Genomic DNA, 20,456 nt, shown 5'->3' with positions numbered 1-20,456 from the left:
ATCCCTTGCTGGTGTGGTATAGAGGTTTGCAGTTTGCATTTTCATGGCAATGTGTTATTATACAGGGTTGCAATGCTGATAGGGCTGTGCATGAAGCATCAGCACAGCAGTAAATGCATAGAACTGCAATGCAGTCACTGGTGCTCTGAATACTATAGTGGACCTGATTTCAGAAAGCTGCAACTCAGAAGTTATTTAAAGAATGTTTTTATTTTTCAAAGTAATTTATGAGCAAAGTAAAGTAAAGCCAGCTGCAGCCTAGAACAGGCATGCAAATCAAACTGTATTTTATTATTTTTATTTTTTTTCTAAAGCAGACTTTGAAAGAAACATTCTATAAATAACTCCAGAGTTAGAGCTCGGTGAATCAGGCACGACATGGTCCTACAGTGAAAGCCACTGATCTTGTTAAAGCATGACCTTGTAAATTCCTTGTAAATGTCCTTTACACAGAATGCTTTCAGTGGTGCTGTGCATGAATGAACGCGCTATCTAGACATGCTTTAATCCCATTTTTAAAGTGACTCAAAGGAATGTTATTAGTATTTATTTATTTATTTGGCAGACACCTTTTAGCCAAGGTGACTTGCAGGGCAGTACAGGGTTACAATGCAAGATTCCTATTTAAGTACAGTATAGTTTAGGGTAAGTGCAAATAATACTACTAAAATACAATATGAAATAGATGCTACAATTTAGGATTACAAGTGGTATCTGCAATGACTTATTAGTAGTACAATAGTGCATCAGCTAAGTGGTACTTAGGTCCGGCAAGCCCAGTGCATAGTAGAATGTCTTGATATACCTCAATGGATCATTTTTCTCAGAGATGTCCTCTGCAAGGACTGGTACCTCCATTGCAGAAACCCAGTTTTGGAGTAAACAGTTTGCCAGTTTGCACCCAGGTGTCGATGTGTGGAGGGATTCACAGAAAGATAACCTCCTTGGTGAACATGTTTCAAACGCTGTCTGTAGTCTTGAATCCTGATCAGAGTAGACTGGAACACTGATGAGGTTGTACTAGATGCATTAAGCTAAAAGCATTGCTACTGTCAGTGTGTGTTGTTTTGTGTTTTTATGTAATTTGTGAAAATTGCAATTCATATTTTTCAGTGAGGGACAGACTAAGAGAAATCGTGGGCGTTTCTACAAACTGGAGGTATATTATTTTATTCTATATGCTTTTTATTACTGCATCTGACTTATTGATGGTTCAGGGGGGAGGAATCAGGACTGTATATCTATACCATGCACCAAAAAGACTGGAGTCCTGTTCTCTATATAGATGACCGAACCCATTTTTAGGGTCCTCAATCAAACAAAATGATGCTGTGATTCCATCCAGCAGTCTGTTTGTTGCTCTACACAGTTAACAACACAACTGTCTGGATTTTGCACCTTAACCACCCTTTCATCATACAGCTCTATCCTCCTCCTAGATGTCTTTCGGTTTGCATTTGACTAGCACCTGTTAAAATCATGCTTACCTTCGCGTTTGTTCCTGCTGTTGCAAACCCAAACTCTGCCTCGCTGACCAATAGTAATAATATGAATAAATGATACGACAATAATGGTACGTTCAGGTGCTGTAGGATTATGAGGTCCCTTTGAACCTGCCTGTCCTGGTTTGAACTCACTGTGCATTCCCTGCCTGCTGTCCTGGCGTTCCTCTGGACAAAGCTCTGAGTGCTCTCGTTCTGTGTCAGTTCAATAGCTGCTTCTAACAGTAGCTTTATACAAGTGGAGTGATTTGTGACTCTCCCTGCTCCTGTATGAGATTTTCAACTGCTGGTGCTGAAACACATCACTGGCATGCTGTCAGCCTTGCACAGTACTAACACTGGCATGCAAAGTGCTGTAAATGGAAACATTAAAGGAGTTAATCAATGAAGTACCTTTCTACAGTAAAGTATAGTACATGACAGTTCACCCTGAAAATATTTCCTGACGATAAATTGACAGAACAGTTTTAAACTCTTTCCACGGCAGTGACCACCGTCAGGCTATGAAGGACAGAACTTCTCTGAGTTCTCTTCTTGCTAAGCGTCAAGAAGACCTCCCGCCGCGGAGAATGAAGGACAGCTATATTGAGGTCCACCTGCCACTTGGGAGCCAGCACGGGCTGCGTGAGAAGTACCTCAATGTTCACAACAGTGTGAGGTGAGGAGGAGGAGGAGGAGGTGGTGGTGGTGCGAGCGGATCTCCTCAGTATTGAATACAGTGTTTGGTAAGGATGGAGCGGGTCTGAGAGGAGGAGGAGGTGTGAGCGGATCTCCTCAGTATTGAATACAGTGTTTGGTAAGGACGGAGCGGGTCTGAGAGGAGGAGGAGGAGGTGTGAGCGGATCTCCTCAGTATTGAATACAGTGTTTGGTAAGGACGGAGCGGGTCTGAGAGGAGGAGGAGGTGGTGTGAGCGGATCTCCTCAGTATTGAATACAGTGTTTGGTAAGGACGGAGCGGGTCTGAGAGGAGGAGGTATTGAATACAGGTTTGGTAAGGACGGAGCGGGTCTGAGAGGAGGAGGAGGTGTGAGCGGATCTCCTCAGTATTGAATACTGTGTTTGGTAAGGACGGAGCGGGTCTGAGAGGAGGAGGAGGTGTGAGCGGATCTCCTCAGTATTGAATACAGTGTTTGGTAAGGACGGAGCGGGTCTGAGAGGAGGAGGAGGTGTGAGCGGATCTCCTCAGTATTGAATACAGTGTTTGGTAAGGACGGAGCGGGTCTGAGAGGAGGAGGAGGTGTGAGCGGATCTCCTCAGTATTGAATACAGTGTTTGGTAAGGACGGAGCGGGTCTGAGAGGAGGAGGAGGAGGTGTGAGCGGATCTCCTCAGTATTGAATACAGTGTTTGGTAAGGACGGAGCGGGTCTGAGAGGAGGAGGAGGTGGTGTGAGCGGATCTCCTCAGTATTGAATACAGTGTTTGGTAAGGACGGAGCGGGTCTGAGAGGAGGAGGAGGTGGTGTGAGCGGATCTCCTCAGTATTGAATACAGTGTTTGGTAAGGACGGAGCGGGTCTGAGAGGAGGAGGAGGAGGTGTGAGCGGATCTCCTCAGTATTGAATACAGTGTTTGGTAAGGACGGAGCGGGTCTGAGAGGAGGAGGAGGTGGTGTGAGCGGATCTCCTCAGTATTGAATACAGTGTTTGGTAAGGACGGAGCGGGTCTGAGAGGAGGAGGAGGTGGTGTGAGCGGATCTCCTCAGTATTGAATACAGTGTTTGGTAAGGACGGAGCGGGTCTGAGAGGAGGAGGAGGTGTGAGCGGATCTCCTCAGTATTGAATACAGTGTTTGGTAAGGACGGAGCGGGTCTGAGAGGAGGAGGAGGTGTGAGCGGATCTCCTCAGTATTGAATACAGTGTGGTAAGGACGGAGCGGGTCTGAGGAGGAGGAGGAGGTGTGAGCGGATCTCCTCAGTATTGAATACAGTGTTTGGTAAGGACGGAGCGGGTCTGAGAGGAGGAGGAGGTGTGAGCGGATCTCCTCAGTATTGAATACAGTGTTTGGTAAGGACGGAGCGGGTCTGAGAGGAGGAGGAGGTGTGAGCGGATCTCCTCAGTATTGAATACAGTGTTTGGTAAGGACGGAGCGGGTCTGAGAGGAGGAGGAGGTGTGAGCGGATCTCCTCAGTATTGAATACAGTGTTTGGTAAGGACGGAGCGGGTCTGAGAGGAGGAGGAGGTGTGAGCGGATCTCCTCAGTATTGAATACAGTGTTTGGTAAGGACGGAGCGGGTCTGAGAGGAGGAGGAGGTGTGAGCGGATCTCCTCAGTATTGAATACAGTGTTTGGTAAGGACGGAGCGGGTCTGAGAGGAGGAGGAGGTGTGAAGCGGATCTCCTCAGTATTGAATACAGTGTTTGGTAAGGACGGAGCGGGTCTGAGAGGAGGAGGAGGTGTGAGCGGATCTCCTCAGTATTGAATACAGTGTTTGGTAAGGACGGAGCGGGTCTGAGAGGAGGAGGAGGTGTGAGCGGATCTCCTCAGTATTGAATACAGTGTTTGGTAAGGACGGAGCGGGTCTGAGAGGAGGAGGAGGTGTGAGCGGATCTCCTCAGTATTGAATACAGTGTTTGGTAAGGACGGAGCGGGTCTGAGAGGAGGAGGAGGTGTGAGCGGATCTCCTCAGTATTGAATACAGTGTTTGGTAAGGACGGAGCGGGTCTGAGAGGAGGAGGAGGTGTGAGCGGATCTCCTCAGTATTGAATACAGTGTTTGGTAAGGACGGAGCGGGTCTGAGAGGAGGAGGAGGTGTGAGCGGATCTCCTCAGTATTGAATACAGTGTTTGGTAAGGACGGAGCGGGTCTGAGAGGAGGAGGAGGTGGTGTGAGCGGATCTCCTCAGTATTGAATACAGTGTTTGGTAAGGACGGAGCGGGTCTGAGAGGAGGAGGAGGTGTGAGCGGATCTCCTCAGTATTGAATACAGTGTTTGGTAAGGACGGAGCGGGTCTGAGAGGAGGAGGAGGTGTGAGCGGATCTCCTCAGTATTGAATACAGTGTTTGGTAAGGACGGAGCGGGTCTGAGAGGAGGAGGAGGAGGTGTGAGCGGATCTCCTCAGTATTGAATACAGTGTTTGGTAAGGACGGAGCGGGTCTGAGAGGAGGAGGAGGTGGTGTGAGCGGATCTCCTCAGTATTGAATACAGTGTTTGGTAAGGACGGAGCGGGTCTGAGAGGAGGAGGAGGAGGTGTGAGCGGATCTCCTCAGTATTGAATACAGTGTTTGGTAAGGACGGAGCGGGTCTGAGAGGAGGAGGAGGTGGTGTGAGCGGATCTCCTCAGTATTGAATACAGTGTTTGGTAAGGATGGAGCGGGTCTGAGAGGAGGAGGAGGTGTGAGCGGATCTCCTCAGTATTGAATACAGTGTTTGGTAAGGACGGAGCGGGTCTGAGAGGAGGAGGAGGTGTGAGCGGATCTCCTCAGTATTGAATACAGTGTTTGGTAAGGACGGAGCGGGTCTGAGAGGAGGAGGAGGTGTGAGCAGATCTCCTCAGTATTGAATACGGTGTTGTTTTTGTTTCTTTCTTCAACAGGTTTGGCAGAATCCTTGAGGACCTTGATAGTTTAGGAGGTATTTCTCTTTTTTTTTGTGTGTAATATATATGTTTATGTAATGGGCCAATCCAAAGGGCAGTCCTGGTTTGTGAGGAATTAAACGGTTAACCCAGAAAGGCCCATATGTGTACTGAAAAACCTCACCTGTTGCATCTTGTGTTGTAAGGCCGCTGAGGAGTTGCTTTTGTGGGGTGGGGGTTTGGAGGTTTCCCACCCCCTGCTTACAGCATCTTGATTCATTTAAGAGCAAATTCCACTGTCCTGACAAGTGCCAGTGTAAATCAGAAATTTGGCTGCTCCTGATTTTATTTTTTACCAGCCGCTAAACGTGCCTGATCAGAATTGTCTGTAGCTGGCATCAATTGAACAATCTGCAGTAATGAAGGATAAGAGAAGCTATGTGAACTCCTGTTTAATTGTTGATAGCACCTCAGTAACACAGTGTGCAAGCAATGCCCCAACGTTTGTTTTCCCTTTTTCTTTTTCCTTGCAGTTCTTATCTGCTATTCGCACACCAAGGACGCCTCTCTTCAGAGATCCCCCCTGTCTATTGTCACCGCTCTGGTGGATAAAATCGGTAGGTCTTTCGTATATTAGAAGCCTCCGGGTGAGGGCAGGCATCATGTTTCTGGATATTGAGTGCTGCTTCTTCCACTGTATCTACCTCACAGACCATTAAGATGCAGGCTTGTGTTGAAAGAGTTATGGAGACCACAACAGCACAATTTCAAATCTGTGACCTGGTTTTGTTTACAGGTGATAAATCTTTTAATTTGGTACACTTATTGTGTTCTGTGATTCTGTGTTTGAGATGGTGGCTTCATATTGCAGGGTTATATGTAAACACTGCCACTGCCTTGTTTTCAGATATGAGGAAAAACATTATCTACCCAGACTGTGACATTAAGTTTACTGGACATGTCTCCTGGGTTGGCAAGACTTCTATGGAAGCCAAGATGCGCATGCTTCAGGTAAGTAAAGGTGTTTAGGCTGCTCGAACCTTTTCCAAAAGCAAACGCTTGTAAAACTTGAAGAGCGTGAGAAAGCTTACGAACGAGAGGAGGCCATTGGTTCTGTCCATGCTTGTCTGGTTCCTGGTGGCTCATTGAAAACTTTATGAAGTTGGATCTTAAAGGATCCCATTGATTCAACTTCAACTCCATGACTAGGTAACCCAGTCCATGCCCTCGCCACTCTGTTTGTAAAGACGTGTCTCCTGTCTTCTGTCATTAGGCAGGCTCCACTTCATTTCCAGCTGTGCACTCTTTTAATAATCCGTTCTCTCTTTGTAGTTCCATGACGGTGCCTATAGTCCTGTATTGGATGCGACGTTCGTAATGGTTGCCCGGGATCCAGAGAACAAGAGGTAGTGTCTCCCTGCTGAAACAGCCAGCCCTTTTCACCAAACTTTCAGAATTGTATTGAGGACCGTTTTTTGTTTTATTTAAAACATTGTTTCAAATAATTATTTGGATGTAAGATTTCTTGAAGTGTAACTTTTTGGTTATATAAATGCATTTTGATACAGTTTAGTTGTGTGTGCCTCACTGCACTGTCGCTTGCATTGGCAGGGCTGCCTTCATTAATCCCCTGATACCAGAAGGCCCAGAGGAGGAGGCCCTGTTTAAGCAGGGAGAAGGTGAGTGCTGAGCATGGCATGGTGTGTTTGTTTAAAGATGCAACGTACAGTACTAGCGTTGTTCATCGTTTAGTGCAGGGCTTCCCAAACTTGTGCTACTCCATTGTAAAGGGACATTGTTACTTACTAGTACACTTTAGCTGCATCTAAATCTAGATTTTTTTGTATATCCAGGTAATAGGTTGGTAATAAAGCAATTGGAGCTGTGAACTGTAACCATTACATACAGTAGCTCTGCAACCTCCCACCCACCTGGATTAGGTGTTCGGAACTGACTTTTAAATATAGAAGCGTTTTATATCTGTTTGAACTGATTAGCGCTGTAGCACAGAAACAAGATACAGTGGGCGGCAGCTTTCATTATTCCAACCCTGTCTTTTCATCACCTGTGTTTACCTCAGTAAATAAAACAAGACGGTCAGAGATTAAAACAGCGTCTTTACTGAAAATGGCACCCACTGCTGAAGAAAGAAAGATTGTGCACAGCATGTTCCTCAACACGCTGGATTCCACGTGAGTATGGAACACGGTCCCTTGCACGACTGATTCGTTATCAAATGGCTTACAGCCATGTCACTGTAATATGTAAAAGATCTCTCTGGTGCACGTATGTTTCGGTAGGTGACCATAACAGCATATCTGGCAGACTTTGATAAGGGCGGTAGGGGTGTAACGATTCATTTCTTTTATGTACCCTTTGTGTCGTGATACAAGATCAAAAGCAGATTGATTGTAGTTCACCAGATGGTTCTTGCATGTTGAATGTGTATTTTGTAGTTGGTATGAAGATACCCTCCCTGTCATTAAATTATCATTTGATGTTATTAGGCATCTTACAAGTAGCCAATCAGGACCATCTTGTGTATCTCGATAGACATTGTATTGTGACCTGCATATCGTGATACGTGCCATATCGTGACCTGCATATCTTTATACGTGTCGTATGGTCACATTAGTTAATCTTTACACTCGGGGGCTGGTAGAAGACACACAGGCTGTGTTTACACATGGCAGCAAGTTAGTATCAGACTGAAATTATACTCTCATAGAAAGCGTTATTGTTTCCTTTTTAAAACAATCTCTAGTTATTACATTTGCTTCTGAAGGTTATTAAAAGAATCCTGTTGCTTTACAGGACCGTGAGCTTCCGTAGTCGCATTTTGCCTCCAAACTCTGTGTGGATGGAAGATGCCAAGCTTAAAGGTCTTGAGATCTGTCACCCCCAGGTATGCAAGGCAATGAAACCTGCTCTCGTCATGACAGTTACCAGCAGCGTTTTAATGTTCCAAAAGAATTCACGAAGAGGTAAGAGTAAAAAGTTGCTTTGGATCCTCTATAAAGAAGAAATATTTCTTGGGAATCCTGGGATTGCCCCTGAAATGAGGGGCTGCTGCAGCCTCTGTGCTGTACAATGCTCTACAGAAACAGTTCCAACATAACAAAGGCAAGAAACAGAAACATAGTGGTGATGTATACGCAGTGCAATTAGAAATTCTTCTCTTTTTAAAGGAACGCAACATTTTTAATCGAATCTTTGGTGGTTTCCTAATGAGGAAAGCCTATGAACTGGGTTGGGCCAATGCTTGCACCTATGGGTAAGTGGAAAGGGTGAATGATTGTTTTATTAGAAGTGTTTGTTTCAAAGGTTTTAAAGCATGTTCTGCAATCTCCTAATGTAACCACACCATCTCTCTGTGTGAAACACACCTGCTCGCCTCTGATTGAAGTGCTGTTGCAGAGAGGAATTTGGAAAATGGCTTTTCATATTTTCCTAACTGCCTGCATCATTTATTGAGGCGCTGCAGCAGCGTTGATCCTCTAGACACACAAGCAGACACAGCTGCTTCACATCCGGCTTCAATGTTACCTCAGTGTCGGCCTATTGAAACTGCTGCACTACGCAGTTAATGTCCAGTTCTTACCACGCGTATCTTGCCTTTCTAGTGGCTCCAGGCCTCATCTGGTGGCTGTGGATGACATCATGTTTCAGAAACCAGTTGAGATTGGCTCCTTACTGTTCCTGTCCTCGCAAGTAAGACCCAGTCACCGTATTCACTGTTCAGGGAGTGCCCACTGACATCCTGACTGCCCAAGAACAAGCTATAAACATGTAAAAACACTTAATGCCTTGTGTAAAGTGCTCATTGAAAAACATACCACACTGTATTGCATTATGTTCCACAGTAGCCTTTTCTGCTGCTTAAGTATTAATTTTGGATTGAAAGCCGAGTTGGGGAATGCACAGTATATTACTAACATAGACGTTAGCATGTTAAGTGTTTGTCATTGTAAAAGAAAGACGTGCTAGTCTTCCAGGTAATTCTGCAGGAAGCTGCAGCTTCGCTGTCCTCCTGTATTTACTCTGTTCTTGTCTGGCAGGTCTGTTACACAAAAGGCAACCACATCCAGGTGAGAGTGCACACCGAAGTGTTTGACAGCCAGTCCGGGAAGCACAACACTACCAATATCTTCCACTTTACATTCTGCTCCGAGAACGAGGTTCCACAGATTGTACCCAAAAGTTATGGAGGTAATTCAGACTCCTTTTGTAATAGAATTTTTTTTTTTGTTTTGTTAACTCTAGTTAAAGAGCAAACAAACTGGGACATTTGTGTCCTTCACACAGGTAGTCTCATAACAGCATGCATTAGCTTGACTTTGTGTCCAGTCTTACAGATTTGGGTTGCTGAAACAACTGCTCTTAATGTATTTTTTAGCAAAGCGCTATAGGTCCAGATCTGCTGTGGACAAATTGCCCATGTAATACGTTTTACTGCAGCCCACTGGGGACACTGACATTCTCTTTCAGTTGCATCAACACGTTTCACTAGAGGCGACTGTGTCGTCTCTTTCTCCTGTAGAATCCATGCTGTACCTGGATGGAAAGAGACACTTTGACATCACCTATAATGGAACGCCACTGTCTGAGTGAAGACTAGACCGCTTACCTGGTATCAGAGCTCCTGCCACGTCATAGTCCTCCTTGCATGCAGTAAATATCACTTGAACAGTGTATATCTGCAGCGAGGGACTGCCTCTTGAGTACCCTGGTAGCTCCAACGCAGCGGTGCTGTATGTTTACAAAAGTCGCTGCTACAACTGTCAGCCTCTTTTAAAACTACATTTTATATTGCTGGAATATAATCAATCATATCACTGTTTTTTTTTTTATTTATTTATCAAGTATGTTTTCTATATAGACACACACACACACAAATGAGGATTCAGTTTAAACATTTTTTATGGAGCCATTCTTAAATGTTGGTGTGCTGTGTGCAACCCAACCCAAGCTTCTGCAGTTAGGGTTTTTTTGCTTTCTTTTTTTGTGTGAAACACAGTAAAAGTTAAACCACTGTGTGTTAAACTATACTGAGAGCTCCTGTCTCTAGGGGTTGGTTGTAATAAAGATACAAGGCACACAAACATGTATCTGCAGTGCTCTAGAGAAGAATGTCTGGACAGGGGGTTGCAATAATGGGTAGGACAGGTTACTGAAAACAACCAATATTTAAATTATGGTCTGGATGTGTGTGTACATTAAGTGGGTAAAAGGCATCAGAAATAAGTCATGTGGGCATGGGCTAGCTGTTCTGGGGTATGGAAACTGAATCTGCTGTATAGATGATAATAAATAAAACTATTTAACTGCAGTAATTGATTACATTTAATTTAAATAGTGGGATTTATTTTACTGGTCTAAAACAGCCGCCCTCAATCTAATGCTCTTAATGTGTTGATAATCCTAATTGCCAATTCCAGTGCTGTAATCTGTATTCTTAATCCCAGTAAATGCTGTCTACAGCTTCAGACCCATTACAGCCTACAAGCATCGCTTTAATGCATACTCAAACTCAAAGATTCAGGTGGTAGTAGCAAAACCATTCTTTATTGAGAACTTGAGTAACTGAAATGCAAGAACCCAGTGAAAATAATTTGCGGTGGAAAACAAATGATGATATGTCTGTGTGTTGATTTCAATTTAGTTTATCAAAATACTTCAGTTTTCCAGAGGGGTCTGGTATTATCTGTAAAAAACGGGAGACAAAAACAGTCAATGAACTCTGATCCGTGGATGATTGCTTTTTGATCTTTTTTGCAGCTTCCAGTTTACAGGGTTCGATTAACCGTTATTGTTAAGATGACTTGCACTGGTATTCTGATTAGTTATAAAGTTAACCCCTGTCCCCATTGCTCTGTGCAAACCTTATTATAATACACTGCCTGACCGCCAAAATCGCCCACGATGCACAGCCCCTGGTGCTCCTGCTTGTGACCTGAGTTATGCTTGTTCCGGTCATTGATTCCTGCAAACTTTGGTATTCCAGGAACACGCGGGAGACCGGACGTTGTGTCAATATACCCACTGCACCGAGGAACAAGCTAGTCGCACAGTCATGCGACATCAGACTGCATTCCCAGTCATAGTTGCACATAACCAGTACAGGTCTAGTGCGTGACAAGCATTTGCAGAGATTGCAGACTAGAGGGATTTTATCATTTCTACCTTAGTTTTTTGGCCAGTCTGTGCAAGGATAACATATTTCATTAAAAAACACCACCCCTTTATGAAAATGAAGGAGTCAGACCAACCAACTCTTGAACAGTAAATTAAACAGCACACCAATTAACTTCTGTAATCGAGCTGTTCAAAAGATCAGATACTCACAGGTCTTCCCTTGGCCACCATGCTTTCATAGCATCCTCAGGATTGATCTGATTGGACCAAAACAGCAGGATTACAGACGCCAATGTGCTTGCGTAGGAAGAAACTCTTACGCTGACATTCGCAACGACATACGGACGAGAACCAAAACACTGCACTCGGCTACAAAGCCAACCATTAATAAAGTCGCCATACTTGAGAAACCTGTTTCGTACCTGAAAAGAATTCAGGTCACCCCTTCCAGCAATGCAGCTTGCTTTAAAATAACATATTTCACAGCAAAGTTTGTGCGATCCCGATTACACTGTGACCACCTTCACTCTCATACTAGAAATACTGTAGGAAACGTGATTAAACAACGGTGGAGCTAACTTACTGTTTCACTGCCAGGTTTCCAGCCTGCAGGACACACTGCAAGAAAAAACAGGGTCAATGTGTCAGTATATTGTGGCATCAGAAACATTCCTACAACTTGCAGAGAAAAGTGTATGTTTTTTACTTTAAAAAAAAATAAATAAATGTAACTGTTACATTTAGGTTCAGTGGAACACACAAACTCGAAAAGTGCCCGTCTCTGTGGCTGGAGAAGTGTTCCCCCAACATCTTCCACCACTATTATCTCTATGGGTAGGTTCATACCACCTGGGGATGGTGCAACGCCACCAGCTAGAGTTCAAATGTAACTCTGGAAGCCAGTCTCCCTTCTTATGCCAGACAGTTGCACAAAGTATAAACCAGACTTCATGGGCATCATTCCTATAAATGACTGTATATGCCTTCACAGCAGTTTGGATAGATTCTACTGTAGTTGTACTTTTGAGAACATGGACAGAAACACAGTTGATAAAACCTTATTTAAAAACCTTACTGTCTTCCAATCCAAGGCAAGTTTATGTAATGGTATACGCCACACTATTGCAACCCCCCCCCGGCTCTGTGCACGCTCACTCGCCCTCTCCATGCTCGTCAGTGTACTGGAAGTGTGCACGCTCACTCGCCCTCTCCATGCTCGTCAGTGTACTGGAAGTGTGCACGCTCACTCGCCCTCTCCATGCTCGTCAGTGTACTGGAAGTGTGCACGCTCACTCGCCCTCTCCATGCTCGTCAGTGTACTGGAAGTGTGCACGCTCACTCGCCCTCTCCATGCTCGTCAGTGTACTGGAAGTGTGCACGCTCACTCGCCCTCTCCATGCTCGTCAGTGTATTGGAAGTGTGCACGTTCACTCACCCTCTCCATGCTTGTCAGTGTACTGGAAGGCCTGCACTAAACGAAGGGTCTCGTCCACCGATCGACCGACAGGAAGGTCGTTCATTGTGATCTGCCGAAGCACTCCTTTGTCATCGATAATGAAAAGGCCTCTAAAAAAGAAAAGAAAATCACTTCATTCAATGTGGACCACTTTAATCTGACACCAAAGACTTACCCTAGGAAGATGCAGATCCAGTTCTAGAAAACACGTAACACAGGGGCGCAAGGACTAGCTTTGATGGAAAAGATTAGGAACAATTTTAACCCTTAACTGCCCAGGGAATGCTGATACATAAAGCAGTTAATGCCTATTTTCTCAATATCATATATATTATACACTGGGCAACAAAGTGTTAAAAAGGCAGATTCCATCTTCTATGGATCACACAGCTTGCTTTACTAATCTCTGTCAGTAATCCTAATCCATATGACCCGTGTACCTGAGTGTGTGTCCTTGGTCCTCCAGGTATACACCGTAATCCTTAGCAATCTGGTGCGTGAGGTCTGAGAGAAGAGGGATCTTCATTGGGCCAAGTCCGCCCTGCTTTCTAGGTGTGTTTATCCTTCATGAAAAAGAAAACATGTCTGCAAGTAGCATGCACATACCCCTAGTAGCATAAACACCCCCTCTCCCATCTCCAGTGGTGCGATCTACAGGGACAACATGTTCAGAAACATACCGGTTGCAAAACAAGTTAATCAGCTCCTGGAAGACAGCCTTCATCAGCCCAACCAATCACAAGAAACAACCAACATCCACTTACTACCACTGCAGAATGAGTGGGTGGGAACTGTCCTGGGCTGACAGCAAGAGCATCTCAACGAACACAATCCTAGTTCTGAACATTTCAAAATGTAATATTCACGAGGCACACTTATCCAATTCTTAAGGTATTCAGTAATTACACTTTGTGTGTGCTGTGGCAGCAATTTGTCCTTTTCCCCCTCCCCCTAAAATATACTTCTGCAATGTTGGCTTGCGAGACAGACAGTGCCTGGGCGAGCTTCTTCACCACGTGCTCTTGGAAGCACGTTGCTTTTCAGAAGCTTGTGGTTGGAGAGCAGCTCCTGAGCTGTGGTGACAGCAGGGAGTTCGGGTGGGTGGGTTTGTGCAGAAAGGGAGGGTTCTCTTACCATGCCAGGTGTGTGAACTGCGAGTCAGTGGAACACGCCACCACCTCGGCACCGATCGCCCGGAACTCTTCCACGCGGTCGCTGAACGCGATGATCTCAGTGGGGCAGACAAACGTGCTGCAGGGAGCAATGAGGGGAGGTTCATTCAGGGATAAACACGGAAATAAGACTCTTGGATAGCACTTTGCGTCACTCCAGGTTTTACGATGAGCCTGTCTATGCGCCACCGTGTCCAGGTAACAAGATCAGGTGTGTCTTACACAGTACAACCTGGAAAGCAGTAAACTACTGAGCAAAGCATGTCATTTGTATCCCTGTGTGATTTTTGCTTGCACTATGAGAATTTTCATTAGTTTTTTAGGGAAATTAACACGTGAAGTTAATTAGTGTTCAGGGTTTGGAACTTTTCCTCTAATCAAACCTTGGAAATAACCGAAGGTTTTGACCCACCCCCCAACCACAACTACATTACAAATTGCTGTCTGATAAGAGAATGGTTGCATATGATTGTGACATCTCAATGGAGTCTCTCAATTTGCACAATATCCCACTACATACAACTTGCCTATACAGCTGCACCAGAGAGGACAGAACACTGGGTGTGTTCTTGCAGAGCACCTCACTGAGCACCAGCCAATCAGCTGCAAGAACACACCCACCTTTATCCCTTTATGATGTCATGGAGCAGTAGTTGGGACTCCCTGTTACCACTTTATTACTATAGCTCACTCAGGCATTACAATAACAGTACCAACTCACAAGTCCAGGGGATAGAAGAAAAACACAAGATATTTCCCTCTGTAGTCAGTTAGTTTGAGCTCTTTAAATTCTCCCTTTATCACCGCAGTACCTTCCCAATAGGGGGCAGGCTTGGAAACTGAAAGGAAAGAATAAAAGAAAGGCATGAAGTCTGAAAACCTTACAGACATACAGCAAAATGAAAAGGCCCTTGCAAAGGCTTGGTTTTTAAACCAATAGTCCAATCCATTAAAAAGGCAGTACTACAGGTTTTATGTGGGCAATGTTCAAAAACACAACAGAGAGTTTTATCACTACAGCTCAGGCAGAACATGCTTTTTAAAGTATCTTTTTTTTTTTTGAACGTCAGCATGTTTACAGAGTGAATAGAGCCAGTCTAAAAACAACCAGCAATGTATTGGATTTCTTATTACAGTACCAGTGCGGCAGACTCTGCCCCAGTAATAACCCCTCAGACTACTGCCAGCAGCTCAGCATCAGGGCAGAAAAGAGAAATATTTCGATTTCACTGGCCCTATAGTTTTAGTTGACAAAGGAAAATGGGTGGTTTTATGAAGCCGCCTTAGTGCCACCAGTACAGCTCATAATGGTGCACACATCTGCACTATTTGTATGGATTTAGGTCGCTGTGTCTTTAAAAGCAGTGCTGCCAGGGTCATTGTTGGCCGTATCTTGCTGTGTGTTTGCATGACGTGTCCTAAAAACGTTCCCCCAAAGAGTCGATCTGACTTTTAAAATGCCTTGGCACACGTTTCAATACGCTAGTAAAACACAATGCTTACATTATTGTGCAATAACATTGTGCACACGTTGCAAGTGATTTAACACAACTGTGATGCATTGTTGTGTATTTATTTATGTAGCCAAGAGATGACAAGAATGTTCGAATCCTCAACTTGAGTCAGGACACAGCCAGCTTCACCTGTGCCATTGATTTACGCTGATCAATAGAAACAAAAATACTTCATTCGACAACTGAAGAAATCTTTAAATTGCAAGTAAATGTAAAAAACAACAAAACATGCGAAGGCCAGCCCATGAACCAAACCGAGAGCGCAAACTGTTTCGGACGGCAGCCAAACACACTGGTGTTTTTTTGCAGTGCTACGACCAGACCAAGCATTTGGACAGCAGGTAATTATTTAAATGACAAAAAAGGAGTTCAACCTCGCAATGCAAAATGAAATGTGTGTGTGTTTAAACACAAAGGCTTAATCATACAATACCGATGCGTTAGCTAATGCATTCAAATTGCACCTAGGAGTCCTCGGCTATTGTATGGTCTGGTATAATAGAACATGTTTTAATGCACAGATGCGTATTTGCTATTCAAATCTCACCTACAAACATATTGCAATAACGTGCATTGTAAAATGTAATATACAAACACACTGGCATCAATACTTAGCATGGCCTTGCAACGATTTGGTGGTTGCTGTTGCACGTAAATAATGTACGCCAAAGAAAAAGCTTAACTAGGGTCTGCTCAGTGCGGTAATCACAAAACAATGCAATATATAACAAACCAAGCCTACTCTTTGCTTTGCTGAGGTGCAGAGAGTGATCGGACACTGGCACCCTAAACGCCTCCCCGGGGTAGACATGCCCTCCCGCGTAATTGTAACACTCCTGCTCCTTCTTCGGGTCTTGTGCACTGACAGCGGCAACGAAATGGTTCAACAAGCAAAAAACGAACAACAAACTTAACACGCCAGGTAATAACGAACAACTTCTTGTTCTAGCGCTGACTCTGCCCTCCATTTTGCTGCGATGAACACGTCTCTCGACTCAAGCGGCCAGAAAACTCAGAAGAACAACTATTATAGGCGGGGACGCGCAGGGGACGTGAACGTGCACGCACACAACACACTGTACATCTTATTTTGCATGATACAATCAAACCTATTTACCCCTTGACTGAAAGGTTGAAAATTACTGAAAATGTTCATTTTGCACATAATAAGTATATATTTGAAAAAAAAGGGTTAATCTCCCCCATTGCTATATATGCGGAAAATTACATCGCTACGAGCAGCCTATCGTGCATGTGTGTCTTCCACATCCGCATATTATAGAATAGTCGCCACGCATGCAAATATGTCTCCCTCCGATTCTTCTTCTTCTTCTTCTTCTTCTTCTTCTTATTATTATTATAAAGCCCCCTTGATTGGAATCTCCATGGCAACGCCAGGTACTAGGGGTTCATTTGTAAATAAAAAGGAAAAGCTTGTATTATTATTATTATTATTATTATTATTATTATTATTATTGTACACATTATGTACACACACTGGAGTTCTTTTTTGCAACAATAATTCCAAACAGAATTCTTTCATACGGCCCATCATTTGTAAACGGTATGATTATGTCCTGCCCCTCACGTCCACACAGTGAGGAATTGAAGCCGTGCCCATGCTTGCTGAATGCAGACTCGAGTGCGGCCCCGTGTGGTTGGAAGTAGCGCTGCTGCCCGTGTTTCAGTCTCCTCGACCCATTTGTTCAGCGCAGGTCAACACAGAGTGGTAAATATGTACACACGCGCAGAGGAATGGGACAAGCTAATTAGCGACAGCAGCTCTGCTCGCAAGTTCTCTTGTGGGGTTTTAATAGATAGATTACAGTGTGTTTGATGTTGCCACACATTAAGGAAAACATACGAGTTAGTTTCCAGGGATACACAGACAGCTGCTCTTACGTGTTTAGCTGCAATTGCGACATCCTGCCACCAGGTGGACATGAACACGTCCCATTTAGAAATTGCAATTGGAGCTATCTGTGGAAGTGCTTGAAAAGTTTTTGTTTTTGTTTTTTTTTTAAGCAAAAATAAATTGTTTCAAGTCTCCGATGATCGTTTATCAAATCAGGTATCACAGGTACTGAGGCCACTTGCAAGACTGAGGGCTTTGATATCTCTCGCGGTCCTGATCGTTTCAAAGCCTTCACTGGGATTAGTCATACAGCCGAGGCGCAGGATAACCCCCCTTTCTAAAATGCTAGGGCAGTGTTGCGATGAGCAGATGCTCGTGTACGTGCGGAGGATGAAGACAATGTAACTGAAGCATCGTTCAGAATTTCTGGGGTTCACACAATGTTTTCTGAAGAGGGCTTCATAGAAAGGGCTCGGGCGTTTTGCAGACTTTAATAGAGGGTGTGCAGTCTGAGAGAGCGCGTGTAAGTGCTCTCTCAGACTTGTTTCTGAGCCGTATGTGTTTAGGAGGTCCTGTTAACGGCACTGCGCTGTGCATTGCTTCTTCAAATGCGGGTCACTTGTTGGTTTGAACGAAGCTTTGTTTGTATTCAAGGACAAGAAACCTTTGAAGCTGTACGCGTGTGAGCCTTGCATTACAGAGAATAATCAGCAGCCGAGGCTTTCATTTGACTGAAGATGTGTTACACGAGATGCTGAGAAGGTGATTGTTGAATAAGCATCAGGGTAAGCTTATATAAGACGAGAATAGCGAATAAGGAAGGGCATTTGAAGTCAGTACCTGTAATTACATGAATGTAAGTAATTGTATTAAATGTCTTTGAAAAATAGGACTAATTACTTACAGATAGATGTTAATAGGTCATCAAAAGTAAACTAGAGCCCTTATATAAGTGGATTTAGAACAGCCCGTTAGGAACCAGACCCTCTGTGTTGTTTCTTTAATAGTCTTTAAGTATATCCAGTATAGTCAAATGCATCCTGAATTTCCGTCACGTATCAGTTTAAAAGTGGAAAAAATGATATCCCTGTTCAAAATGTCATTTCAAGGAATGACCACAAGAGGGTGCTACACTATAAGTTATCTATCCACTGCTACTAAAAAAAACTACTTGCCAAGCATGTCTGTTGAAAGGGCTGAAGATCAGGTACAAACACTGCTATAATAATAATAATAATAATAATAAGAATAAGAATAAGAAGAAGAAGAAGAAGAAGAATGCATTTCCTTACAGTGTTCATTCATTATAATGCAACCTTTTACAGCTCTGAGTCGGCTCCTGTTTTATCCAAGAACAACAATTTTCTAGAACAGACGTTTTCTTAAAAGGTGGAACCCTCGTAGCATGCTTTCTACACTGTGGCTCAGTGCTGTGTGTGCAATGAGTAGTCAAATACTCCAAATAATTTCAAATTGTCCATTCCCTTTTAGGAATGAGTTGAGATGATGACGACACAATGTGATGCAAACACTGCATGCAGAACCACTGACACGAGGCTGATTTCTGCTCTCACTGCACCGTTTCAGAGTAGCTGCCACCTCCTTTTTGACAAGGAAAAGAACATTGCAAGTGTGAAACTTGAAACACTAATTTACCTGCTCTGTCCCGTCCCGTCCCGTCCCCCTCCGTCTTTATAACATTAAAATGAGTTTTTCGCCTGCTCAAAAAAACCAAACACATGTTTTTGGTTGTAGCAGAACAACAGCCATACCCAGTGTGTGTTCTTTTGTCACCCATTTGCACATGGGGAAAGCAAGGTCTAGATTTAGACTGCAGATCACCTGGTATCCTATATCTGCATGGAGACAGTATTTCTGAATAATAATGAACTGTGAAGATCTGACCAAAAGCAGCGCTGTGCCTCCAATAAATACAAAGTCTTTCTCTGCAGACAAAGCCCTTACAGGGGCTCCCAGGCAGTACAGCCTGGGTTCTGCAGTGCAGTCAGCAGAGGCTCCATAGAGTCTTCACAGTGAAAGGGTTTGAAAATCAGCTGCAGTCTCACTGCCATATGCTCAGATGAAATGCAGATGAGAGAGTCATACTGCAAGCCTGTGCTGCAGTCAGGGTGTTCCATCTGCTCAGGGATTTGCTGACATTATACACAGCAGTTCATGGGGAGGTGGAAAGTCGTTTTTACACAAATGGGATGAATATAAAATGTTTGAAATGCAGGCAAAACATGTTTAGGTTTCACAAGGTCAGGGTGTGGTTCTAATCCTGCACTTTAACCCTTTAACCCTTCTATCTAAACGGCCGTTTTCCACTTAACCCATTAAGCGCCATTCATTGGTTTGTGCTTCCATTTCCCGGTGCAGCGGGGTAAACACTCAGTGAACTGTCCCATTGCCTTTGCCAGGTCTAAAGAGAAGAGACGTAGATGGCATAGCAGAATGTTGTGAAGCGTTTCATTGTAGCCCTGCAGCTCTCACAGTCTGAGGAGATAAGGCTGTTCCTGGAGCAAGCTCACTCCGCTCATGCAGACAGTCTCCCCAGACTACGAGTCGTAAAGCAGGAGCCAGTGGGGTTATATCTAGGGCTACTATTTGTTTTGTTTACCCCTTTCCAATACTACAAGAAACAATCGCCTCTTAAATTTGTTGAACAGCACAAGTTGACTTGTATAGCACCCTGTACCACCAACAGAGGACCCCCCAAAAGCAAAAGGGTAAATATTACCCTCATAAAAAGCAAACATGTAATTCCATTTTCAGAACCCAGGCTCACACTGATGTCAGAACCCACCCTCACACTGATGTCAGAACCCACTCTCACGCTGATGTCAGAACCCACTCTCACACTGATGTCAGAACCCACTCTCACACTGATGTCAGAACCCACTCTCACGCTGATGTCAGAACCCAGGCTCACACTGATGTCAGAACCCACTCTCACACTGATGTCAGAGCCCACTCTCACACTGATGTCAGAGCCCACTCTCACACTGATGTCAGAACCCACTCTCACGCTGATGTCAGAACCCACTCTCACGCTGATGTCAGAGCCCACTCTCACGCTGATGTCAGAGCCCACTCTCACACTGATGTCAGAGCCCACTCTCACACTGATGTCAGAGCCCACTCTCACACTGATGTCAGAACCCACTCTCACGCTGATGTCAGAACCCACTCTCACGCTGATGTCAGAACCCACTCTCACACTGATGTCAGAACCCACTCTCACACTGATGTCAGAACCCACTCTCACACTGATGTCACCCTCACACTGATGTCAGAACCCACTCTCAC

The 20,456-nt window shown here is 44.3% G+C and overlaps 2 protein-coding genes across 3 annotated transcripts; one reads left to right on the top strand and one right to left on the bottom strand.

The window, feature by feature from the left end:
• Positions 1-931: 931 nt before the first annotated feature.
• Positions 932-10,344, top strand: LOC121302639 (acyl-coenzyme A thioesterase 9, mitochondrial-like). Its single transcript, XM_041232652.1, has 13 exons — positions 932-1,159; positions 1,990-2,160; positions 5,034-5,071; positions 5,549-5,632; positions 5,923-6,026; positions 6,348-6,421; positions 6,627-6,694; positions 7,096-7,207; positions 7,830-7,920; positions 8,204-8,289; positions 8,639-8,726; positions 9,074-9,224; positions 9,556-10,344. Exons 2-13 carry the CDS (start codon positions 2,006-2,008, stop codon positions 9,624-9,626), a joined length of 1,122 nt encoding a protein of 373 aa, XP_041088586.1. The 5' UTR covers positions 932-1,159; positions 1,990-2,005; the 3' UTR covers positions 9,627-10,344.
• A 217-nt stretch (positions 10,345-10,561) lies between these two features.
• prdx4 (peroxiredoxin 4) lies at positions 10,562-16,329 on the bottom strand. 2 transcript variants are annotated; one of them, XM_041232654.1, is made up of 8 exons: positions 16,035-16,329; positions 14,500-14,617; positions 13,741-13,857; positions 13,047-13,169; positions 12,586-12,716; positions 11,734-11,768; positions 11,361-11,407; positions 10,562-10,719 (listed from the first exon to the last, which is right to left on the bottom strand). In XM_041232654.1, the coding sequence occupies exons 1-8, from the start codon at positions 16,258-16,260 to the stop codon at positions 10,716-10,718; spliced, it is 801 nt and encodes a 266-aa protein (XP_041088588.1). In that variant the 5' UTR covers positions 16,261-16,329; the 3' UTR covers positions 10,562-10,715. The 2 variants fall into 2 exon arrangements, with proteins under 2 accessions (XP_041088588.1, XP_041088587.1); XM_041232653.1 differs by lacking the exon at positions 11,361-11,407 and having other exon boundaries at positions 16,035-16,328.
• Positions 16,330-20,456: the final 4,127 nt, after the last annotated feature.

Source organism: Polyodon spathula, chromosome 30 (genome assembly GCF_017654505.1).
Source record: "Polyodon spathula isolate WHYD16114869_AA chromosome 30, ASM1765450v1, whole genome shotgun sequence".
Lineage (NCBI taxonomy): Eukaryota > Metazoa > Chordata > Actinopteri > Acipenseriformes > Polyodontidae > Polyodon > Polyodon spathula.
The sequence above is the reverse complement of the archived record's forward strand: the minus strand, read 5'-3'. Positions and strand labels throughout refer to the sequence as shown.